The sequence below is a fragment of the Emydura macquarii genome, unplaced genomic scaffold (genome assembly GCF_026122565.2).
Source record: "Emydura macquarii macquarii isolate MOO-44397 ecotype Brisbane River unplaced genomic scaffold, CSIRO-AGI_Emac_v2 contig_3451, whole genome shotgun sequence".
In the NCBI taxonomy this organism is placed as follows: Eukaryota; Metazoa; Chordata; order Testudines; family Chelidae; genus Emydura; species Emydura macquarii.
In genome coordinates this window covers 8,431,736-8,458,899 of record NW_027133588.1, presented here as the reverse complement: position 1 = coordinate 8,458,899, position 27,164 = coordinate 8,431,736, and the positions used below count along the sequence as shown (strand labels likewise).

Below are 27,164 nucleotides of genomic sequence, written 5' to 3'. Positions count from 1 at the left end.
ACCTGAAAGGGGGGTAGGTGGGTATGGTTGGTTTTTACATTCAAAATTCAGATAATGGAAAATTAGAACAGTGGTTAACTTATATTTTCTTAAAGATCTTAAGTAATTGAGAGGAGCAGCAGTATTTAGCTGGACTGTTTAAAACTCTGCTGTCTGCTTTTATTAAAAATACAAATATTTCTATTATAAAGTTTTAAAATATTTGTACTAATATATTTAAATATTATTTATCATTTTTATTAGCACACAGCTATTTCAATGAGTCACATTTAAATAAAGCAATAAACCAAGCCCTTTACAAAATATTTTCCTACACCATAATGAAACAAAAAAAGGACAAAAGCCCAGATCTTTAAAATCTTTTGACTTTAAGCATGATAACAGTAAAAGAAAGATCTACTTTTATTACTTATTACTCTGGGCTTTCGATTTTATTTCCTGTTTCTTTCCAGCAATTTATTTTCAACAACATACAGCATTCTCTAATTTTAGAAAGCTGCAATAATTGTGTGAAGTTTCTTTGAGTGCTCATTCTTGTTAAAGTAGTGAATCGGATTTCTATCACTAAAATACAGTAAGCCAAACTGAAGGAAAAAAGAGATTAGGTTTCTGTATTCATATAATTCTTATTAATAAACAACTTTCTCTTGGTTATCGATTTTCACATATTGAGCAATTCTAATGCTATCACCCTGATACATACAAAAAACTGTCCATATACTCATAACACACTTGAATAGTGTTCAGAATTTATTAATTAACATTTTACAAATGAAACAAAATAAATAGTTAATCTTTGTAATCTAGACCAGTGGTTCCCAGCTGGGGGGCCACACTCCAGTTTCAGGGGTTCTGCAATCCCTGAGCCGCAGCACCCTGTGCGGCAGAAGCCCTGAGCCTATAGAGTTAGAGAGGGTCGGGGGGAGGGGTTGCCCCCACCAAACTGCAGTGCTCTAATCAGAGTGCAGCACTGCCGGGGGCAGATCCACACCCACCTCCTCCCCTTCCCCCCACCCCCATCCCCGAGGTCCCCTGCCCAGGTTGGAGATGGGAAACCGGAGATGAGCAGTGCAGGGTGGCTGCTGCTCTGGCTGGTGCTATGGAGTGGGCAGCCGCAGCTCTCCCTCATCTTCTCCTCCTGCTACTGCTGCTGGTGCACGGGGCTGCAGCTGCTCCTCAGCTCCTAACCCTCTTTGACTGCTTGCACAGCCAGTAAGAGCCACCTGGGAGGGGGACCTAGCTCTGGCACCAGCAGAGCCTTTGGGGAGCAGTGACCGAAAGGGCTGCAAGGGGAGGGCCTCCCAGCATACAACCCAAAACTACCCCTCTCCCTGCACCTGGAGCTACATCCCTGCCTGCACACAGCCCTAGTTATCCCTCTCCCTGAACCCTGAGCTACACCACAGCCTGCACACAGCCCTAGTTATCCCTCTCCCTGAACCCTGAGCTACACCACAGCCTGCATACAGCCCCAGTTATCCCTCTCCCTGCACACTGGGTGGTTTTCAAACTTTTTGAGCAGACCCCACTCCACCTTTCAGTTATAATTTTTGGTTGCACCCTCCCAACCAGACATTCTGGGTGGCCTGCTGAGATGAGTCAGGGGATGAAGATGGCGCTCCCTCCCCGGCCCCGCTGTGCAGAGCTGGCCCAACCCCGCCGGGCCCTGCCCCCCAAAATTAGAAATCAAACTACGCCTATGCCCAGGGGGCCCTGCTTGATGGCCAGAGTCACAGCCCCAGCTGTCTCCCCTTCCTCCACCGGCCCATGGAGTTTTTATAGCATGTTGGGGGGAGGGCCTCAGAAAGAACAGGTTGAGAACCACTGATCTAGACCACATTTCTGTGGTAAACACTTTATCTTGTATCCAGTAACAGTAAATAATAACATTTATCTAGAAAAGCTAGTTTTCCTCAGGTCTCTGTCCAGGCGCCCAGGCCAAATAAGCACAATAATTTCTGAAAGTCAAGTAGGAATTTATCCCAACTATTTCAGGCTGCGCCATACTAGACATTGGGAGTAAGAATAAAACAGGACAGAGAGCCAACTAGGCAATGTCAAGAAAAAATTAGACAATTTAACGGACTCAGATACTTAAAGATTTGCTACTCAAAGCTCCTTCAAGCAGCCTGAAGGATCGTAACAGGTTATAAATCTCCACAACTCTCAGAGAGGGTTACTTGTGCTAATCACCGCTCAGAACAAGTCCCATAAGATACAGCAACCAAGATTTTGGGGTAAGAAAAATGTTGTAAAGTTGGATGTGAATAGCTCTTGTGTTATTTAAATGACTGATCCAACTCCCATTAGAGGCAATAGGAGTGTTTCCATTGACTTTAATGGGTTGGATTAGGCACTTAACAGGTAAGAGTTGCTAAAAATCCTGCAGAGCACAAAGATGGAACATAAAATGCCTCTGAGAACCTACTCCCCAATAAATATTGGCTCTAATATAGAATGTTTATGAGTGGACTAACACTGTCAGTTATGAATAAACTTAAATTTGCAGTAGACCTATGGGTACCAGAAGGGAAAACAAAATATATGGTTTTACTTTTATTGACTGTTTTCTTGCATTGTCTACTCTTCACCTCTCCCGCCACTTTGGTATTAGAATTACAATCTGCAACAATACTACATTATCTGGTATATTTTCTACAATGTTCCTACGAATAGATTAAGTAATAAAACAACAATAAAAACTATACAGAACTGGTAGTTAAAAGAAAAAACTTTCAGGAAATGTACACATTCCTGAAATGAAAACATAGAAGATAACAAAGCACCAAATCTACTGTTTTCTACAGATTAACATTAGTACAGTGCTTTAAAAAATTTAAAATTCTATATATATGTTAAGTCCTATTCTCAGTCACCAGGCATTTATAACATATTATTTCATTGCATCCCAACATTGTTACTGGAAATATTTGAGTACTTTTTGTAGACAACTAATTTTACACTAAATTTTTTTGTAAGTAAAATACAAATAAAATGAGTCTGTGGTATTCAATTTATGTCTGAATCATAATCCAAAAGATTCATTTTAATAGTTAAACTTTTCCTGCCCTCTATTGTTCCTGTGATTTAACTACTTCACTCAGTAATAGAAATAGAAAGAGAGAAATTAAAGGATCTTTTCTGTAGACAATTGACTAGACTATATTAACTATATTTCTCAGATTACATTACTACTTACTAATGCTCAAGAAACTACTTATTTGTTCCTAAATACAAGCATTTGGTAAGGTTTAATTCTCACATCAGGACAATTAAATAGAGCCATATTAGGGTTAAATGTTCCTTGTTTACTGAAGTCAAATATTCTCAAAGCACAGTATTTTTAGAACGCATATTTTCCAAGTAACAAAGAAATGTTCACTATGAAGTAAAAAGCGAAGAGGTTCTCCGACACAAACATTTGGGAAGTTTACTTTTGAACTTATTTTTATTTACTTCACATCCCCCTGGGGTGATTATATGAAAATATCTTCCAAAAACAGGAGAGAGGGGCTTCGGGGGGAGGGGTTTCCCTTTTAAAATAGAAAGTTCCTGTTAGAAATAACAGACTTTGAACTTTTCAGTCTTTAGGATATCAATAAAGAGAAGCAAAACTTTTATTGGGAATATTTAACTGTTTAGTCTACTTTTGGAGCTGTGAACTATGGCAAAGCTTTTTAAAATATATATATTGTACTTAACAGATTTTGTTGGAGGGCAAATTATGTACTTGGTGCACTGTCCACGCGTTTCTGGCTAACTCCTCCATCATAAGTAGGCTTAGAAGGAGTAGATTTTTATCAGTAAATGGCGGTAAAGGTCAATTTCACCATACACACACAAATCAATGAAAAATAACTTCACAGATAATAAAAATTTACGTACAGTTAAAGTAAGAAAAATGCTGCTTGAGAATTGATTAGAGTTTGATTTAAGGATATTTACTTTGTATAGTTTGATGTGATGTTAACCATTTGTGTTTTAACAGTTATAAAGCCCTGGGGGAAACGGCACAAGCCAAATCCTCCACACACAGAACCCACGCTTGCAGCTCTGGGCCACTTCCTACCTATCTGCTCCCTCAGCTTGGGTCACGGTCCCCTACAGTCCAAACAATCAGGACTTTAACGGAGTTCAAATTAGTAGAGCCGCTCAGGACCCGCCGGTTTTAAAACAAACAAAAAAAAAAAAGCTGGGGAGAAGGGGAGGCGGATTGGAGAAAGCACTGCTGGTGGGGCTCACCAGCACCATGGTCCCATCTCATGCTCAGCCTTTTCAGTGTGGCTTTCAAGAGAAGGGCCTGCCTTTCCTCCAGCCTGTTTGCTCTCCCTCTCCTTGCCTGGGTTTCTGAGCTTCTTTTTTAACCTGCTCCTCTAGCCAGAGCATGCTCTCTAGGCCTAGAGGGACAGGGCTACCTGGGCCCAGTAGCGTCCTTGGGCCCAGGGTGGGGTTTGTATACCCCATCACACACAGCCCAATTTCCTGCAACTGTGAACGTTTAAATAGATTAAAAACTAAAAAATGCTTAAAACCAAAACATCAATATTAGCCATCAAAATTATTTTAAAAAATTGAATTCTGCCAAGCCTACCAATAAAGCTGCACCACATTCAATTCAAATTTAGACATGTTTTCTACATAAGAGGCAACCAATAACTGCAAACTGTTGTAAAAAGGATATCTTCAATTTACAGTTCTTTTCTCAACAGTACATGCTAGAGAAAGGCCCTTTTCCTGCTAGTAAAAAAAACAAAGTGTGCCATCCAAAAAGATTCAGTTTATTTTATCAACTGAAGTTTGATAGGGAAAAGAGCTAAAGACTGTCCCTTGGAATGGGATTTATCACCAAGTTAAACAGTTGGAGAGGTTTGTTTTTCTTAACTAGAACTGGTCTCCTAGTGTGAACAACACACATACACTTGCAGCCTCAGGGCAACATTTTCACAATCCATACATGATTTAGGAGCCTAGGTCTCCATTTTAAAAAGTGGAGCCTAACGAAACAGGATTTAGGTGCTTTTGAAAATGTTACCTTTAGCCTCTGCTCTCAATTCAATGAAAACCTTTGCCAGCAGAGATGACAAGACAAACAGAAATGAAGGGGAATGTGCAGTAATAATACCCACTAAAATAATTTTCAGACAAACAGCTTCAACTCTCTTGCAGAAGAAACGGAGGAGTTTCTAGCCAGAAAAGAGCAATGATCAGGTCTACAAGGCAAAAGCAAGACTGGGGAATTCAGGATACTCAGGTGGGACATAGAATAAAAGAGAAAAAAAAATCTAAACAGCATTTTGGCCTATTCACCAGGTGAAAGTTGCTGTACTTCTCCAAAAACAAACTTCAAAGAGAAACTGCTGAATTAGAAATGATCTGCAAACTTGACACATTCAAGATGGGTTTAAACAGAGACTTGGAATGGCTATCTCACTACGGAAGGTAAATTACTTTGCTCACCCATTCTCACCTCCTACTCAATGGTCATCATTAGGTCTTAAGTACCGGACTCCACCTCCCCCATTGTTCTCAATGCACCTGGATATCTATAAGATGCCTCTGTGTTACCTATTTTCTGTATTACTGCATCTGAAGAAGACAGCTGAAGTCTCTCGAAAGCTTATGTCTGCAAATATTAAATTTGTTAGTCTTTAAAGTGCCACAGAACTCTCGTTGTTTTTGCTGTATACAGACTAACACGGCTACCCCTCTGGAAAAATAAAAGTGTTAGAGTTAAGCAAGAAAAATAATATTCATGGGTAGTGTCGAACAAAAACAAGTTACAATATTGTAATGTCCAAGTTACATCTGCATTCAAAGATAGATATAAGATGAAAGTTTTTTGATACATACAACCCAGCATCCCTTTTTGCCAATTTTAATGCTTACAGTATCTGATGAATACTTTTTCAGAAAGTTCCTTACCGTGATCCTCTTCATATCTAGCTGTCGGAGCTGCATCATATGATGGAGAACAGTGTTCTTGTACCATGTCTCCTGAGCTATCGGATTGCCATCAAGGGTGATATCAGACAGGGATGAGGAATCAGCAAGACACAGAATGTTGTCAAAACTGCACACAAAAATGGGAATTGCTTTTAATCCAACTGAGAAATCTATTTTCTTCACAAAGACATAAAAGCTACAGGAAAGCTTTCTCTAAATGCTAAATTGTTCTTACATCAGAAGTGTGTTACACATCAATATGAATTTTTCTTGCTTCCTTCTCCTCTATCACTAATATTTTAGAAATTGATAGATTTTTGAAACAGGATCTCTGAACATGACAAGCAAATATTTCAACAAGACACTTAAAAATATAAATAAGAAGCTGCAATAAAACTATCCCTGTTCAATTAATTTCATGACTTGGTAACACTATTGCTCTTCATCTTATATCTTTATATATTGGTTGATGTCAATAAAAATAATGATAAAAACAAGAGAAAAGGAATTACAAGAAGTATTTACTATTTCTAGCATGATGTTAGCCATTTATTCACGAGAAACTCTCTCTTGGAAGAAACAGAAAACTGAAGTTCATAACCACTTGCAGGCATTATAACCCCCAAAATAACAATGATTGTAATTTTCTTGGCTAAATTTCACTTTGAATTCTTCATTCTGCCTAGTTAAATTTCACCATCACCAGTGCTAGAGAAAGATGTTATTTTTCTTAATTTACTGTCCTAAAAATATTATATAGAGATTCTCAGCATTGCTAAACATCTGCCATACTTCACTTTAGTAGAAGCTGATTCAGTGATGGATGAAGGGATTCCTTTTTACATTGTTCACACAGTAGATTGGAATTTTTCAAGATCTTAAAATATACGATAAGGCAGCATTTGTTTACCTAATTAGAAGGGCACCTGTTCCAAATTGCTGAATTGTGTGAATGACAGCAAAATAAGAAATTAATTCAGGATCCCTGTATCATACAATATACATTATTCTTTTATTTTGTCAAGCATCTTTTTTCTGATAACATTTCACAATGTGCAAGAACATGAACTACTCAAATATTTTGTAAAAAATGAATTCTTAGTAACATGAGACCTCACTACAGGGCTCATCTATTTATATATTTAGAGCAAAGACCACTAATGTTTGTGTGTATTATAAAATGTGCAGTTTAGTGAAGGTCTGCTCATCTTTCAGGTTTCTGAGTATAGCAGAAGTTGGTGAATATTTTTCTTCGATACCATTAGTTATATAAGAGCCTATACTGGTCAGCACCCAAAGGACATTTGCAATCTTGTTATCTTATATAGAATTATAAGTCCTCTATGTAAAACTATGGTAGCCAAAATTTCATTGAAACCTGGTTATGTGCTGGTGTAGATAAATGACAAATACTATATAAAAATGCAAGAAGATTCCTCTGAGGAGTGGAGAGACAGATTCAAGAGTCTCCTCCTAATCCTTCAAAAAGGAAAAACGGACTGTGGAAAAATCCAAAGTATACTAAGACAAACATCATAAAAAATGGTAAAAAATTTCTATGTGAAGGTATAAAATCATGGTTCTCCTTAAATCTGCATGCGGAAGACCCCTCCATGCAGAAAAAGGGCTCTGGTGCCATCACAGTACTATTCCCCTTCATCCTCCTAGAGGGCAACAAAAAATACTGTGCACACTACAGAAGCTGCAGGAGACCTTACAAATATGGCTTCATTGGAACCACCGTAGACCAGAGCCATAGGAGAGATGCCTCCATGCAGATGGCCGGGCCTCTTGCAAATCCTGAGTGAGACATCATATTAGGAGTGCCGTACCACTCCAGAACAGTGAAGGAAAATGTCCATAAGGAAATCCTCACAGAGCTTCTGTGCATGAAAAATCCCTTCCTTTAGCTTTTGCAATAAAAGCCAACTATTTAAGTCATGATTCTTTAATATACACAAGTACTATGATTTAATTATCAGCCCATGGCAATCATGCCACATAACCATAGAAAACAGTGTTAGTATTAAAGCATCATGTTATTATCTAATAATCATGCAATTAATACTAATCACTACAGTATAAAAGATTACGAGTATCTTCTGTATTAAATACTTCCTCTTCTGGTAAACTTTAAAAAGTATTTTCTCCCTCCAGTCACTAGTTTTATGAGTAAATACTTGTTTCAGTGCTGCATTTTCCATCTTTATCAACTGACAGCTTGATCTATCTTAATGTTTAGATCCAAAGAACACACATAACTAAATTGCAAATATGTCTACATTTCACACACCAAGAACTGCTTTGGTATGCTGTCCTTCGTGACTCACAAGATCAAAACAAAAGCTACTCCTTTATCCCAGGATACATGTTTCTAATTACACTATATTAAGTCTTGCTGATTTAATACATTTTGCAAAAACAAATGCTAGTATAAAAATTAATCATTGGGAAAAACAGGTTTCACATACTGATATGTTGCTGAAAAATATAACAACGAACTAAATAAAAGGTGCACTCAGGGATGAATAGCACTATATACTAAAAGTTTTAATAATGCCCAGTGTGCTAATGAAACTCATGCTGGTGAAATTATTTGATAAATGATATAAGCAATGAAAAATAAAGGAGAACTGACTATTTGGATTTGTTAACAATTACATTTTCCACTTTTATAATGTCTTCTTTCTGAGGGATTCGAAGCATTTTGCAAAATAAATGATGACACCAATCCTTATTACATTTTCTATCACATTTTTGTGTAACAACAAAATAATGGGTAATAGCACCTAGAAGCTATGAACCCATGTGATGAAGCATAATAAAAACTAAACAAAGGAGTTACTTGACAAAGGGGTAAAGCAGCATCCTTTCACATCTAATTATATTTTAATGAAGGGAAACGAATCAGCTAAAAGCTTTAAATACCTAAGGTGAAAGCCTGGCCCTCCTAAAATCAGTGGAAGTTTTGCTACTGATTTCAACAGAGCCAGCATTTCACCTTTTTTCTTCATAATTGCATTCCACAGCATAAAATGACTGGAAAATAGATTCTGAATATACACATACTTTTTCCAAAAAATGTGGGAATTTTTCCCCAAAAGGAGGGAATGGTAGTATGTACTTCTACTGAAAAAACAGCACACAGACTCACATACCAAATTAAACATTTTTTTTCCCTCTCCAATTAGAGCTAGAAAAAAATGTGCCTATATCCTAGATATGCCTGTCATCATGAACTAAACTGTGGTGATCTACAAGGGCTATAAATATCTATCTGTAATACAAATACGCCAACAATACAGGCTCTGAGCAGTAAAATCTTTCCGGCAACCCAGGAAAGTACTGTAACCATTGTTCTCTAATCAGCTGTTGGTTTTGACTGTGACCTATACTTGCATGTTTAAACTGACCTATTGAGGAAAAAAAAGATGTTTGATATTATCACTTTGTTAACAACAGATTCTGCAAGCATCTACCCAAATTACATTGGTGACATGTGTTCCAAAAATATTTACAAATAATAGAACATTAATATTACAGAAGATTTTCTTTGATAATAAATATTAAGCCATTCTTGACATATACTTAAATAAATAGTTTCCCTAATTAGCCTGTAAAAACATAAGAGGAAGTGGTGTTTTGCCATTCTCAAGGAGTAAGGATTGAGATTCTGCCTGTTAAACTCTTAACTCTGACAATGTAGAGTGCTTAAAAGGTATAAAAAGTTCTAGGCTAATCATAAAATAATTTTTAATATTTGTTTAAATAAGCTATTTTACTAACTACACAAGGTTTTTTTAAACAATGATATATACAATCTATTCACAAAAGGAAAAGAAACCAACTTTTCAATATGTTTAAAATGCTCTACTTCCCAGAACATGGCTCAATTTCCTGTTTGAGGCCGGAGATGGTACGGAGCATTGGAGCAGAAACAGTGGGACAATTTCCCCTCATCTGACAGGCAAAGTATGAAGGAGACATTCTCTCTAATGACTTAGCTATAGAGCTGGGTAGAAAATGGTTTTCCTGTATCACGAACATTTTCAAGACCACCAGAATATTCCTGCTCCACATCTAACTGAAACTGAGACCATTTCAAAGTTTTATGTGGAGTGGCGAGGAAGAAAGAGAGACACCCCAGAACAGCCAACATATCCTAGATATGCCCAATTCACAGCAGGAACATGAACATGAGTATCCCACTTTCCAGGGACTGCCCTAACCATTGAGCAATTAACTATTCTGGGGCAGGTGTCCCCTCGAGAAATTCCATCCTGGACATAAGAAACCATCCTAAAAAAAGTTTCAGTGAAACAGACCCTCTTTCCCATAAAAAGTTTCAGTTTCAACTACTCAGCATTTTCTGACAAAAAAAAATGTAATTGAAAAATTCTTGACCAGCTCTACTTTGTTAGAGCCTTAGAAGAGCAGGACCCTTCAGCCCAGTTCTTAGTTCAGTAACATTACTAAGAGTATATAAAAGCTATAAAAGAAACTGAAGGAAATACATTTCTGAAGAAAAAGGGTTTCGGGTGGGGGGGGAAGCATGGGAGGATGCAGGCAATAACTGGATTTAGTCATCACTATGCATGCTCTTATCTTATCTTGAAATTGTGTCAGTGGGAAAAGAAGGTAAGTGTACAATTTTCTTGAATCTAAATTAAAAACTCAATTTTAAATCTATTTAAAGTCTACCACAGACTTCAAAAATATTTTGTACACAATGTTTCTGCCAGTTTCATTAATGTAATGAACTCCACAACAATCACTTTTACTGATTTTAAAAGATATTCTAAGGTACTATCTCAAATCATTTACAAAGTGAGAGCAAGACAGACCTGATTCAAGACTTTTCCACGATGGGATCCCCAAATTGTGGCAGGGCGATAGATGGCATGCCCATCCCTGTCTTAGACCCGGACCACCTTGCCACAGAATATATAAACCGAAAGGGATACTTCTCAATGGTGTTGCAGGCCCTTGTGGATCACAGAGGACGCTTCACCGACATCAGTGTGAGGTGGTCTGGAAAGGTGCATGATGCGTGCATCTTTAGGAACTCAGGTTTGTTAAAAAAAGATGCAGAAGGGCACTTTCTTCGCTGGCCATAAAATAAACATTGGCGATGCTGAAATGCCAATAGTGATCCTGGGTGATCCTAGCTATCCCTGGCTAATGAAGCCCTACACCTGGACAGCAAGAAGAAGCATTTCAATAATAGGCTCAGAAAGTACAGAATGGTGGTGGAATGTGCATTTGGACATTTAAAAGCGCATTGGCGAAGTCTGCTCACTAGGTTAGACCTCAGTGAAAAAAACATCCAAATAGTTATCTCTGCCTCCCACGTGCTCCGTAATGTCTGTGAGACAAAGGGGGAGAAGTTCCCATCGGGTTGGGTTGTGGAGGCAGATAGGCTGGCCGCCAATTTTGAGCAGCCAGATGCCACTGCAATGCTGAGAGCCAATCATGGAGCACTGCACCTCAGGGAAGCACTGAAAAACCACTTTTGCAATGAGACACAACAGTAATGTACATTGCTTACCTGTGCTGTGCTTTCACTTCGCATCCCCTACCCATCCCTCACCATTCTATTCCCCTCCCACCCCCTCACCCACCATTCAATCCCCCTCCTTTCCCTCCCTTTATTCCCTTTTCATCAATAAGCAAACAGTAATGAAATATGAAGCAGTATGTTTTCCCCCTCAACCCCCCCCCCAACTTCCCCCTTCCTTTATTCCCTTTTTATCATTAAAGAGTAATGAATTGGAAAGCAATACTTTCTTTATTGGTGATACTTCACAGAGGGGAGAAATGGAAGAGAATGGAATATTCTGCATGCATTTTGTGGGGTTGGGGATACAGAGCCCATTTTGGCTGTGCACATAGGAAAGAATCACACATCCCCACTCCTTAAAGGGGCCGTCACCTCTTTCTACTCGCCTCAACCGGCGAGGAGTGCAGCACGTACTGCACCCTGCTCAACCTCCTCCTAGACCACTTTGGGGTGGGGACTAGGAAAGACTGCATTAGCTCAGAGTTTTGCAGAGGCTGCAGAAGGAGTCTGTCTTGCCGCTGAGCTTCCTGAATCTCAACCAGATGCCGCAACATGTCTGACTGATCACACGTTATACGCAGCGCATCTCTTCTTGTGTTGAACGCTCATACTCCTGTGCTGCCTTCCAGTTGTCCATGTCCATGTTCAGTTTGTCAGTTAATGAAATCCTCCATGATCTTAGCGCTGCATGAGCAGCCATGGAGGCGTTCATTAGCTCATTATACATGTCATCCTGGGGTTGTTTTCTTTTTCCACTTTCTTATCTGTGACAGGCACTCAGCAGGAGTATGAGACGGTGGTGTGTTGAAGGCCACGTTGTCCACTGTGAGGAAAGAAAAAGCACATGGTACCCACTGTTCACTCATCCCATGGATGAAAAGCAACGTTACAATGTAAAATTAAGTCTCCTGAACACTCCCAAGGGAAGGCTACAACCGCATTCCATTCCAGGGGTCGGAGTGCCATTCCAGCCATGGTAAGTAAGGGGCGAGTGCATCTGTGTTAGTAAAATCCCCGGGGCCCACTCTGCACAAGTCCATGCTCCCTAGAGCAGCACTGATGTCGGGCTCCCAAGTAAGCAGGCTTTTAACAGGCGGAAGAAAGGGTGAGGGGTGGGTACGGGTTAACTGTCTGTGGAGTGAAAAAATGGGAACCCATTTGTGCATGCCCAAGGGCCATAGCACCAACGTCCTGCTTATGAACTTGTGGTGTGGTGAACCAAGAAACCATCCCTGGCTGTGCAACAACACATACTTTAAAAAACTTTCTTGGTCGGCTACTGTAAATGTGTGCCATCTTCCCTAGGTAACCATGAGTGATATCAGCCTGCTGAGGGTCACAGAGGTGGAAAGGGAGAATTTGCTGCAAGCATCTGGCTATTATGCTGCTATGCTGTATTCCGTGATGATGTCTGCACAATTAATAACAGAATGGCGGGGAAAGTGTCCTATTGCGGTGGAAGAAATAAGGCTGCCCTCCCAAGAAACCTTCTCCAAAGGACTGCAGAGTACCTGCATGAAAACTTCCTAGAAATATGCCTGGAGGACTCTCAGAACATTCCTGTGCATATAAATCTTTTCTGTATTGAGCTCAGTGCTTAAGCACACCAAGTACAAGGAAGCACAGCCCCAATGCCACACACATCACCTTTTCCTGCTGGTACAAGATGCTGAACAGGGGATATTACCAAAGACATGCAATTTGCAGTGCATACTCACCAGACGTGCCTTCCTCTGCATCCCGGTCAGTAACGGTTTCCTGCGTCTGGGTGGGGTGCTCCTGTGTTGCAAACAGCTCCTGGCTTTCAGGGAGAAGGGATATCACACTTGCCTGCCCCCTTGTTCTCCTCCTCCTCCTTGTCCACGGACTCATCCTCATTCATCCTGGACTCGGATTCCACAAAGGTATCAATGCTGCGTGGTGGCATATTGGCGGGGTCTCCGCCGAGAATCGCATGCAGCTCCTCATAAAAGCGGCATGTTTTGGGTGAGGAGCTAGGACGTCTATTAGCTTCCCTAGTTTTCTGATAAGCCTGCCTCACCTTTTTTATCTTAATGCAGCACTGCTGAGTGTCCCTGTTCTGCCCCTTCTCCAACATGCTGTGAGATATCTTCCTGTAGATATCCAAATTTCTTTTGCTGGCTCAGAGCTGAGTCAGAACAGACTTTTCGCCCCACAGACGGATGAAATCCAAGATCTCAAGTCAATTCCAGGCGGGAGCACATTTGGGGCATGCAGTCTCCATGATCAGCTGTGCTGGCAAGCTCTCTCTATGCTGACCAAACAGGAAATGGGAATTCAAAATTTCCCAGGGCTAGCGGGGAGGAGCTATTTCCTGTTTACATGGCCACAGTGCAGCAGATTGCAAATATATAGAGTGGTCAGAACAGAGCATTATGGGATACTTTCTGGAGGCCAATGACGTTGATTTACATTGCGTTCTGCCTACACTGATGCTCATTTGACCCACAGAATTCAACTTCAGCGCTACGCCGCTTGCAAAGATGGTTTTATTAAGTCAAATTTTACCGCAATTTAGGTTGGCGGAACTGAAGTGCCAGTGGAGAGACATACTTTAGGGGGTCGACTTAAGTGACATTATGTTGACCTCCACTGTCAGTGTAGACTAGGCCTAAGAAACCAGATGGGAAAATTGCTCCTCTTCTCCAAAACCGTCACCTGAAGGGGTCACACATGTACACCACCTGTCTCTGCACTGCTAAATAAATATGATGATTTACAAGACGCAGAATGAAATATAATCCTGGTCTTGAAAAATTTACAGTCATTGGCAAATTAATTTACATCTCCATGACACAAAATATAAAATAGCCTTACTAGTTTCCATATTAAGAAATACCAGTAATAACCACCTCTCTTTCTGAGCTCTAGTGGCACAAGTTAAATAGCTTCTGTTCTGAAGAAAAAAATATTTTCTCAAAGTTCTGCCTCATACCAATTGAGATAAGAAGTCTGGGTAATTCAACAAGAGTCCAAACCAGTTCATAAGATGTCACAATAACCTGTAACAGCAAGAGTTGATGGGAAATGGTACGAAAGGGATGGAATTAATCCAAACAAAAAGGCCTACTGATATAAATCAAGGCCTGTTAAGATCATGATCGGTAAACAGGAAAAATGTTCGCTGGTTTCTGGTTCCCCATTGTTTGGTGCTTGTCACATGGCAGCAAGAGCTGTTGCATCATATATTGATGCACATTGACATGTATGAATTGGAATGCCTTTGTAACAAGCCTCGTTACAGATGAGGGCATATATTTCAAGCTGTCATGGTCTTAATATTAATGAGACATTCTCCTTCTCTTCATTTTCAGAAGAGGCCCTAGAATGCCACTGTTCCTTTGAAGAAATCTATTTGTAGAGGAGTTCCCAGGTATTCATGTCATTAAGACATAAGCTTAAAACCAAAATCTACCAAGAACTGGTGGGGACTGGAACAAAGAAATAGTGTCTTATTTCCATCCTCAGCCTGCGACGATTTAGCAGTCAGGCAAACTGATAGCATTCACACCTTTATATTAATTTAGATTGAATATATGGGCTAAAAGTGTTGACATAACCCAGTCACTGTCCAACATAAAACAAAATTAAACAAGGTTCAGGGATTTGGTATATAAAAATCTCAGACTGCTTAGTACCATGGTAAACACACCATTAAGATGCAATTTTCATCTGATTTTAAAAAAATTTTTTAATTGATTTCAACTCTATACCAAGAATCAAACTAAACGTTATATATTTGCAAGATAATGTTTAAGATATATATATATCCTACTTAGGGACAAATTCTAAGACTAAGATGTACACACACAGCTTCACTGTGGCCCCACTGAATAAATTATAAAAGCAAGCAAGATATTTGTTTGAAAATCAGCTATGGATTATGTAAACAATTGGATTTTCCAAGTTTCGTTTTAGATCCTTTTCTCTCCTTGTACACTGCAAATATAACAACATTATAATTTTGTATAAAACACTATGGGAGAGGAGACTGAGAGCTGGAAGAGTTGCTTAGACAGCTACATAAAATCATAAAGTAATTCCTGCTGACTGCAGCAATACTTCCTGGTGACAGGAGAACTAGGACTCCAACAGCCAGGCTAGGACATTTGTTGGCAGAACAGAGACTAAAAGCAGGTCTGAAATTTGGGAACCAAACATCACCCAACATAAATAAAATGCTAATCTAGGTCTGCTACAACCCGAAATTAAAACATGAAGCAGAGGCATGAGCAGATTAATTAATGTTCAATATCTTTAATTTAACATTGGAGAAGCTCATATTTGATTTTTAAACTTTTGTAGTATCCAGTAATTTTAGGGGTAAATGCCGCATGACTGCATTAAGAACTTAAGGCTCATAAACAAATACACTGGAGGTTTTTGCAAGGAATAAAATGCAGGTCAGCATAAATACTCTAACTTACTAGTATAATAAAAACTTGTGTTAATTAGCACATAAATCATTCCTATGATACGCCTCTACAAAGAGAATAAGTACAGCAAAAATGTCATGGTCTTTCAGGCAATGAAGGAATACAGTACCTTTTCTAGGTCTCTAATAAAATTGTTTGATTCTATTAAATATAGAGCTATGGAGAAATCTATGATGATTATGGGATATGAGCAACCACAAGTCCCTAAGGAAAACAGTGCATGCAGTACTTTTTAAAATAAAGTTTTTAAAATGTTGGGATGACTATAAATACAATATGTTCAATATGGTTTGAAAATACAAGAAGACGACAGATGAAGATGAGAATTGTTTCTATACATTTATAATGAAACGTTCATCAATTCTTAAAATAACAGAAACACTGCTGAGAAAGCCGAGTTACTATGTTTTGATGGCCTAGTTTGAAAAAGGTGACACAATAATGAATACAGATTGCAGCCTTAGGTAACAGAAGATGTTCAGAAAGAAATACAAATTAAAAATATTCTAATCACATCAATTAAACATATTTTCATTCAACATTTTATATTGAGATGAATGTATACAGTGGACTGTGTGTTAAATGTAACCTTATATACTGTTAAACATATATTTAAATTAACACTAAAATTATACATTATTTAAATAATATTTTCTATTTTCAGAACCATAAACTGTATGGTCATATTTAAACAGAATAGTAGAACTTTCATAAATATTCTGTACATTTAAAGGATGAGGGTTTAGAAAACTTTGGTTTCATACATTTTGTATAATCCAGACATTGTATGTTTCTTACTCAAACTGCCATATTAGAAAAAATGTAATCACCTGCAAAATATTCCAATTTTAACTTAATATAGCTGCAATGTTATACTTAAGTTACAGATAAGAAGCAAACTGGTAGCCCCCTTACCTAGATATATTGTTAAAGCTGAGAAACAGATGTTGGAGGCAGGGCAAAGTATCCACATCTTTCTAGAAAAAAAGAGAAGCATAAATTCAGCATCTGAAAGAGAACATATTTTTAACCTTTCTATTGTCCTGGTGATGAAATATACTCATTTCTATTTTATGTAACCTTGCTGCAACATTGATTTCTATAGAACATGCAGCTCTATTCCTTTCTGGTGCAGACTCCAAGGGAGTGTTTCAGTGCAGATATCTACTCTGCAGAACAAGCTGCACCACTTGCAAGGTAAATAGCGTTAAAGAAAATGAGACTGCTGCTAACCTCTTTTAACAGGCTTTGAGGAAAAGAGCCAAGGTGCTTGCCTCAGCATTTAAGCTTCAGAGCAAGCTTACTGTAATCAAACTGCATAAAAATAAATCTAATTTTTTGACCATGCTGCATTAAAGCTTAAAAAGTGCAAACTCATAAATTAGCTTCCAAATGGCAGTATAGTCAGCAGAAGATTTAAGTAAGAATTCTGTGCTATCAACCAACCACTATCTTTTAAATTATATAAACATCTACAGCCCAGGCACAAAAAACAACATATAGATTGACTCTGGAGTCTAATCTTCCAAAAGGTATATATTTTAACCAATGAAAATTGTTACTAGTGGTTTTACATTCTACTATAAACCTTTTGCAACACTTGAAATAGTATCTAATTCAACATGTTAACAAAGCAAACAAGAGCAAGCTGTATTTGCAAAACACAAAATTCACATTTACCAAGGATTGTGGCTCGCTGTTACCTATCCAAACATTCATTTGTGCCATTAGGCGCATCTCCCTACCATGTAAAAAGCTTTCTCCAATTTGTAGATATGAACCCACCTAGTCCAAGTGCTTGGAGGCTGGTGCAGGGCAGGCCACTTGTAATTTTGCCAGTAGCTGGGCCCATAGTCTCACACTCCATCAGATTCAGGCTATGTCTACACTACAGAAATTTGTTGACATAAGATACATCAACTTTCAGCCACCGCTATAGCGATGGCTGATGTCCACACTGCTATCCTTGGGTCGGTGGAGTGCGTCCTCACCAGGACTACAGGCTCCCGGCTGCCCCACCACCGCTACTGATCTCTGCTGGGGCTCAGGGACTTCCCTGCTTCCAGGCGGGAGCCGGATGCAGCCCTCTATGGCTTGCCCGGTCTCAGCTCGCAGCCAGGAGCTGGGATGCAGCTGCCCAAGCTGTAGCTGCCTGTGCTTGCAGCCAAGCGGCAGCCACACATGGCTTGCCAGCCGGGCTGCCAACGGGGCTGCAGCCACCCAGCTGCAAGCCCGGGTGCGGGTGGCTGCCGCCCCACTGGCACTTGGGATGCTGGCAAGCCGCGGACAGCTGCCACCCCAGGACACCAGCAAGCCCCGGGCGGCTGCAGCCCCACTGGCACCCAGGAGGCCAGCAAGCCGGAGGCGGCTGCAGCCCTGGGACACTGGCAAGCCCTGGGCAGCTGCAGCCCCACTGGCAGCCCGGGATGCCAGCACGCCCTGGGCAGCTGCTGTCCAGCTGCAAGCCCAGGGTTTACCAGTGCCTGGGCTCCCGTCTCCCACCCCTTTACTTGTCAATTTCACTGCTCTAGCAGAGCAGTGAAATTGACAAGTATGACAGCCCCTCCCCACCACTCTAAGGGGACACAGTCTACACTGACAGGGTGTCACCCTACCTCTGCCGACAAAAGCCCTACAACTTTTGTAGAGGTAGTTTTATTTTGTCGACAAAAGGGGTGGTTTGTAGTGTGTACACCAGGATGTTCTGTTGACAACAGTCACCTTTTGTCAACAAAACTCTCTAGTACAGACCACCCCTTAGTCTCCATGACTTCTAGTTGTGTTTATGGTCGACATGGGGAAAGAGCAAGACAGATACACCTAAAGGCTGACTATTATGGGGTTGTGCATGGTGATTCTTGCTCAAATCCTCAGTGTCTAGCTGATCACAATACTGTGGGATGTGAAGGAATTTTCCTCGGGTAGCAGTCTGCCAGAGCCACCATTTTTTACTTTTCCCTGGAGTAGGGTTGCTAGCCCTCCAGGATTGTCCTGTAATCTCCAGGAATTATAGATTAATCTTTAATTAAAGATTATGTCATGTGAGGTATGTCCAACCAAAACTGACAACCCTACGTTGCAAGCATCACAAACATGGGTCTAAATTTACCCTAGGTACTGTAAGGAAGTCACAGAATAACTGAAGTCCTGCTCCCTTCAATTTAGCTCATTCAGGCAGTAGTTCTATGGGGATTTATCTATTAGAGTCATAGAGCAGGAGTCCTTGTGGTAAAAAGATGCACAACTTGGTCTGTTGAGGGGCCCAGCTGGAGTGGGACAGGGAGGGGGCAAGAGGCATAACTGCAGGGACTGGGAGGAGCCAAGAGCCCAACTGGGTGGGGGAGCAGAAGGGGAGCAGTTTGGCTGGAGCATGGCAAGAGATTCAGCTGGTGGTACAGCTGAGACTAAAATTCTGGAACTGATCAGATGTCAGATTCAGTTTTCACACAGACAGAGAAATGCCATCAAGTTGAGCATAGGGCCACATTTTATTTGGCCAGTGAGAATCTCAACTTTCAAGAACAGTATGTTTCTAAGTCCTCGTAGCATCAAAGAAAAGCTTGAGAACAAGAACACTAAAGGCTCAAAAAATGAGATGGCAAAGCAATTTCAAATGTATTATTTTAAAAAATATTATTTTTAAGCCCATCTCATGTGTTTGGGTGCCCAACATGATTTCTGAAATCTTGGTGTGGGAATATTGCTGTTTAAGATTATCTAAGGTTTGAACAAAGTTAAGATTAGATATCTTTGTTCCATAATTTCTCTGTCAAGTTATATTAAGTACTGCCACCAATTGCACTAACAAAATACAACCTATGCACAAGAAACCTAATCCATTTTAGTAACACAATTAAGTGCAAATCCTGCAATTATAGTCCCATATCATGACTGAACTGTAAGGAACAAAAACAATAATTATTCTGTCCAATCGCTGGTAAGGAAAACCCAAAACTGTACTAAAAAATAATAATAAAATTACACAAGAAATCCAAAAGGGACTAAATAACAGCATTTAAAAAATATTCCTTTCACAAAATAATGAAATATTCACCTCTTACATTTTTTGATTTTTAGCGAGAACAACTTAGGTCTGCAAAAGATTTTTCCACTTTTAATAAAATACCTTACATTTTATATTACTGCAGCAAATTCTACCCCAAACAATATCAAGGGATTTTACAGGGGGGGGAAAAAACATGCACACTACTGTTTATGCACTCATACAGGAATCATTTCTCCACTGAAATTAGTAAAAGACCTATGTGTTGGAATGATACATACCGTATACTTTAATATATTCAGGTTTGAAAGACCATAAAGTGATCAAGACCATGAAGCCAATAACTCAAAAGAAGTATTTCATTAGAAGAACTAGCCCTAGCTAGTGCTATGTCCATGGCAAAAATATATTTGCCACAGGCATGACTAGCATTGCTCTAGTGAAACCAAACAGTGAAAAACAACAGATCTCTGAACACTGTGTTTGAGCACTCTGGGACGATAAAACTGGAGATACAACAGACCTGGGAAACCAAGCCAACAATTATCAACTGGACCATCCAACTTGACAGTCTTCCATTAGAATTTGATCCGAGTAACATGAATATGAAGAAGTGATGGGGCATACCATATAGGACTCCCTGCTAGCCACGTGTGGCACCACAGGCACGCCCTGATTCAACTTTCTTCTTTCAGGGCATGTGCAATGTAAGCCCAAGGTTAGTGGGACTTGAATCGGCTGACCTGTGTTAGGGAACCCTGGGCTTGAGCATCTCCATTGTATTTTAACCTCATGTTAAGACTTTCTAAACCATACTGGAATCTAGGGCTCTGGTGTCCACACTGCAATGTGCAGGCTCGAGTGAAAGTAACCATAACCCAGAGTCTCTAGTGCCTCCACCCATGAAATGCGGCCGCTCTAGCCCTAGGACCCTGGTGCCCTGTGGGAAAACTTTACTGCCCACCCTGCACGTTACCAGGAAGCAGCTCACTTTGCAAAAGGCTTGATTCGTTTGCTCTCCATTGCAGACCTAGGAGATTCTCTGATAGTGTGTTTGCAGATCAGTGATCATAAGAAAATGGGTTAATGCTGACCTGAGCTGCTATTGTTCGCAAAGGGTGGGAAGCTTCCATTTTCAATAGAGTGAATTGCAGATTGTTGGGATAGAAAGGACTAAGGAAGTTGTCACATGGACCAGAGTCAAGCAGGGCTGCATCTACACTGCAAAGCAATAGGGCTCAACCCTGGGTGCCAGCTTAACTCAAGCTTGAACCCTCCAGCCCTACAGGATCCTGGATTAGCGCAATTGCAGTGTGGACAGAAGGGGGGGTTAGGCATGAGACCAGATTCAAGCATGCACTTATGATGCAATGTAGATATACCCACAAAGTCCCCAAGAACGCCACATACAAACTGGTCAGTTCTGGTGATGGGCTTAGCCCTTCAGTCAAGTCACAAATAATCTTTTCTTCTTGGGTAGCAGAAGTCCAATCAAGTCCCAACAAACAAATACATTTATTTTCCCCTTCAGCACCCTCTAGGCCCTGTACTCATCCCCTGTCTGAGCTACCTTAGAGAGTCTTTCTGGCTCTGAGATAGAGCACTCCACCCCCATGCTGTTTCCCCTGGAGTACGTTCTCATCTCCTGCTGGACTCCATTCCTTCCATCCTTCCTTGCTCCAGTGTAGAGTACTGGGTTCCAGGCCGGATTTCCTGGGATATCCAGCCTCCTGCAGACCCAGGCACAGGGCCTTCCATAAGAGCCTACCCATTCCCTGTGGTTCCACATCAAGATCGATCTCTCAGTCCTCTTATGAGGCTATTGAAAATAATTTCCCTAATAATTTACTAAGGTTTGCCATGACTTCAGTTTCCACAAAAATAACTCTTTGTTAGTCCAAAGGCAATTTGGTGTTGATTACACCCAAAATACAAATATAACTATATACACACTTACACGCAACATCCTAGTATTAATACAGTTATAAGTAGTGGCCGAAATACTTACAACAGGATCAGGCCCAGGAGATGCCCCACTGAAGTCACAGCATGATGGGAGGGTAAGAAAAAGCTACAACAAAGAAACTCCTAAAAAGTTTGTCTCTGATACACTAAAAGTGATACCACTGCTAGTTCTCAGACCTTAGCCGAAGCCAGAGGAAAGCGTTTTAGGGCTGTATATTGTCCCTTTGCCCAGGCAAGACAAGACTAATGGCTTGGCCCCCTTCTCAAGGTTTTCTTATCTTATTTTGCCATATTTCTTCCCAGCTACTGGGCTTAGCATTTCTTTTTAAACAAGCCATATAGAACCAATTATTTACTGCACCTGGTGCCCAGTTAAGCACATTTTCTATTTCTATATGTCTATTACCTCATCCCAAACCTTAAATAAGATAATGCTGGTATTTCAAAGGTCACAACAAGTTTACACAAACAACTCTTCTTTCACATGATATTCTTTTTGGTCACATGCTTTGGGCCTATCACTTATGCTAATATTCAAAATCAATTTAAAAACCACAGTTCAGCCTGGCCCATTTTAGGCCTATATTTCCACAGAGGCTCATGTGTCCATCAAGTGATCATCTAACTCCTGTAATCTCACCCCGAGGCTGGAAAAGTGCTAATTAATTATGGCACACATAGACTGGACCCATCTCCCATTAAAGTGGCCTGTGACAGAAGGTTATAGTATTAAAAAATATACTGCTTTTATTAACTAGTCAACAACTCCTAGAACTCAATTTCTAATATCTTTGAATTAAAACAGACCAAAAAGTAAGCACCTTTACTAAAATCTACTATGATCCAAGGCTTACCTGAACTGAGCAAGATACTTTAACCGAGCCAAAGTAGATTGAGAACAAGATACTATAGTCCAAACGTACACATATTTTGAATATTAACTATATGGGTATAATTTACAGAAACAAAAATAAATAATCTACCATACACTAGTCAATCACTGTTTCTATGTTGTCATTTCTTCAAGGAACAAAGAACAATTGTAGACAGACAATTTGGCATACTAATGAACAGTTTGACATCCAGAAGTTTCAAGAAAATATTTCTTGAGAAAAAAACACTGGCAGGACTAAGCATGAAGCTAAGCAGTAATATGACATGGGAAATTTTGAATAAAATAAAATCAACATTTTTGTTGTTGTTCTAGAGATTTGTTTGTTTGTTTTCTATCATTCAGTGAAGGATATTAAAAAACAAATACATCATCAAAAACTCACAAAAGATGCTGGATAAAATCTTGGCACTGTTAAAATCAATGACAAAACTCCAAGGTAATTCAGATCTACTTTTAAAAAAAGGCCTAGGTGCACTAAAAGTTGTAATTTACTTGTAAAAGTCAATTCTATCAACTTGGAAAAAACAGTCAACATTCATACAGGGAAAGCTCAAATCACTTTCAAGGAGGAAGTTCCATTTGCATGTCATATCTAACCAGAGAGAGACAGGTATAGAATTCTGCTGGCTGCACATGTTTTTAAAGAGATTGAATTTAAAAGAGCCAAATTGCCCATTTTCTCAAATCTCAGCTCAGCCACACAGAATAAGAAGGGGTTTTGCTATTATGAAGAAAAGCAAAAAAACCCAACTAAACAAAACTGGAAAGAGAAGCTGATGCCTCCATTTTCCATTCAGCAAAATTGACAGTTCACCTTTGACAGAAAATCATATACCAGTGGCCAGTTAGTTGACATTATCTAAAACAGCTCAAGGCAAGAGCTCTAATAAAGAAGAAATGAGAACAAGACTCATTGCATACATTAACCTCTCCTTTATTGTTATGTTCTATTTGTTTCTTTGCAAGCAGGGGAATACCTTGTTCTAGGTATTTAGCAAAACAGCATTCTTTTATACAAAGTGTTCTTGTTACATATTATGAGTCTGTTATAATTGCTTTAGATTAAGGTTATATAGTAAGAAACAAACAATATCTTTAGCAGAAACAGATCTTTAATTATTGCTCAAGTACTTTCTTACTGACCCACAAAATGTTGGACACCAATATAATTATGTGTTTCATGCAAAATGGTCTTTTCCTATTGAAAGTACTAGTTAATTTTAAGTGAAACTGCAAAGTTTAAAATAGTATTTTTGGACTTTGACATATAAAAAAAAGAGAGGATACTACTAAAAAACAGTGGATACCATCAATAGCCATGATTTTTAAATTTAGCGTGTAGTCAGTATACTGCTTACTATACTTTTAGATACCTACTCAATCTATGCACCAGAATTATATAGCTTCTTCAAAATTTCCTTACTTTTGGCACTTTAATTAGTATTAAGACAGCTTCACAGCTATAAGCAATCATTTAAATAAATATCCATGTGTTATTTTTAGTTTCATCCAGTTCACATAAAACTAAGCATAAAATCACCAAACCTAAGTCACAGGACAAATTAAAATAATATAGTTTTAGAAATGTGTAATGTCAACCTGGTTCAAATCAAATAACATTACTGTATTTTGCTAACTTTTTTCGTGTGCATATGTGGGACAACAAATACTAATTGTGTTTTATCACTTACCATTGAGGTGATTTGATTATGACGAAGGTTAAGTTCTGTCAGTGAATCCAGTCCATTAAGGTTTTCTACATTCCTTAAAAAATTTCTGGCAAGGTTTAACACTCTGAGTTCACTCAAATGATTTATATTTTCTATTTTAGCAATCTGTAATGAGAAGTATAATTAATAGCATGAATATTGTGCCTAGTTTGCTTAGACACCTGTTACATATATATTTTAAATCAATGTGGATAGACTAATATAATTCTACATTAGTTCGGGTACATCTTCACTGATGGTGACAAATTCACCGCTGTCAGATCGATCTATCCGGATCAACTGAGCGGTCAGTGAAGACCCGCTCAATCGATCCGGAAGTCAACGCGTTAAAACCACCCCTCTCAAGTGGCGCAGCGCAGTGAAGATGCCACATAGCAGAGGAGTTACAAAGACGACAGGAGCTACACAAGCTACTCCCATCAAATGCCACCCAACTTCAAGGTAAGTGTAAACCAGGCCTTCCTTTTTTTTTAAATAGTCTGATATTTATGTTTTAGGTTGCTTTCTGGATTTCCAGCAGCCTACTGGAAATTACACTGTATTATCCAATTTAATAATGCTCTTTCTGGTCACAGAATGGCGTAGCCAAGTCAGCAGTCTTTATTCTTAATCATAAAAGCTTCTGTGTGTTTCCGCTATATGGGTCAAATATGTGCTGCTTCTTAAATGTTGTCTGAGAGCCTTACTTCAAGCCAGTCTTGCAAATCCACTCGCTTGCCTGAAGCAAGAATGGAGCTTCCTTGGGTGAGTGTGACCCAGGCCACCAATTTCTGAAGAATGTAAGCTTTAACTGAATAAATAAGTCTATAGCTTATGATTGTGAAGAAAACCTTAAAAAAGGTTAACAGAGTGCAATGAGGAAGTTAAATGGTAGCAAACAGCTGCTGCTGTTACATCACTGGATGTAAATGGAGCACTGCATCGACTGTCTCAGCAGCTGTATTAAAATGCAGGTCGTTCAAATGACTCCACCTTACTAAGCAATCCAGGTCAGTCTGTATAACTGACCTGTCCCCATCACTGTTTACCATTCCACCAGTATTTGATGTCATCTTTATATTGATAAATATACCAATACAAGTATTGATAGAGATATTGAATAGTAGTGGGCCAAGAAAGGAGGTGAAACTAACCAGGTGTCCATCTGGCTAATTTTAGCGGATCTGCAGAAAGCTAGTGGAGGTGGGCCAACAGATCACATGGAGAGTGATCCAATAAAAAGACGGTCAGCTGTCAACATGACAAACTAGGCAGCAGGGATGACCCGCTGAAAAGCCAGGTTCGGCAGCAATGTTGGCACCAGGTTCCGCAATGTCTCCCTGGCCCTACACACCCCATAAATCCCCAGCTCTGCTTCATAATACTGCTCCAACCAATCCTTTACTCTCTGTCTAGAATACCTCCCCCAAAATCCACTGCCCTTCTCCCCACTCCCACCGCCCTCCCACCTGCTAGCACTGTCAGAAGGAGCCCCAAGCCAACAGACGTAAGGTTTGCAAGACTGAGGCCTGGTCTACATTGGTGGCGATATTCGAATTAAAGTCCCTTAATTCGAATTAATTACTCCCGCATCTACACTTGCACATTGTTAATTCGAATTAAGGAGCCTTTAAATTCGAATTAATAAAACCACCTCTGCAAGTGGATTAGCGCCTGAAGCGCATTAGTTAATTCACATTAGTGAGAGTGTGGACGCAATGGGACTTAATTCGAATTAATTGGCCTCCAGACTGTATCCCATGATGCCCCATTTCAGTACCCTCCCCCAAAGCAGCCCCGGGAAGATTTAAATCTTCATTTCCTGCGGTGAATGGGTTTAAAATCCAAGCTGCGATCACCCCCCCATTCACACAACAAGCCCTTTGCAGTTTGTCCCTTTAAGGGTTTGAAAGATTTCACCCCCCCCCTCCCCACATGGTGAATGCATTTTAACTCCCCACCAAGCCCTTTGCAGTTTGTCCCTTTAAGATTTGTCCCTTTGAAAGTTTAGCCCTTTAAAGTTTGTCCCTTTGAAAGATTTCACCAACCACCGCGTGGTGAATGCATTTTAAACGCCAGCAGTGAGAGGAAATTCTTTGCTACATTGGCCACTGAAACAATCATGGAAATTGATACTTTCTTAAGAGTTTATTCACAGTGCTACATGTGGATACATTATATCATGCTTTCCATCAGTGAAATGGAAACATTTGTATCATTGTATTAATATACTAACTGACTCAGTTATTTATCTTGCATTCTACAGACACCCCTAGAATCAAAATCAAAGGCAAGCAATATACAGGGGGTGGTAGGGGGAGCATAAAAGGCAAACAGCATACAGGTGTGGGGGTTCGTTTGGTGAAGGGAAAAATCTAAGGCAAGCAATATACAGGGGGTGGTGGGGGAAGCATAAAAGGCAAACAGCATATAGTTCTAAAGTAATCCAGGATAAGCTGCGATGTATTTGTCACGGTCAAAATGAGAACATAGTTCAGCTGGCTCCATGTGCCTGCAGCAATGGTGATCGGAGGAGTAAAAAAACAGCATGAAAATCCTTTTCCTGTTTGTTTGGGGGTGGGGGAAAGGGGTGGGGGAAGCAGCGCTGCATCCTGGGATGATGACACTCGTC

General features: G+C 39.8%; 1 protein-coding gene across 2 annotated transcripts in view; it reads right to left on the bottom strand.

The window, feature by feature from the left end:
• LRRC49 (leucine rich repeat containing 49) overlaps positions 1-27,164 on the bottom strand; it is an 89,643-nt gene that overhangs the window by 27,750 nt on the left and 34,729 nt on the right. For both annotated transcript variants that reach the window (XM_067534694.1, XM_067534695.1), the window contains 3 exons: positions 24,515-24,658; positions 16,876-16,937; positions 5,923-6,070 (listed from right to left, as the gene is read on the bottom strand). In XM_067534694.1, coding sequence (XP_067390795.1) covers positions 5,923-6,070; positions 16,876-16,937; positions 24,515-24,658 — 354 coding nt within the window. The remainder of the gene's footprint in view (positions 1-5,922; positions 6,071-16,875; positions 16,938-24,514; positions 24,659-27,164) is intronic.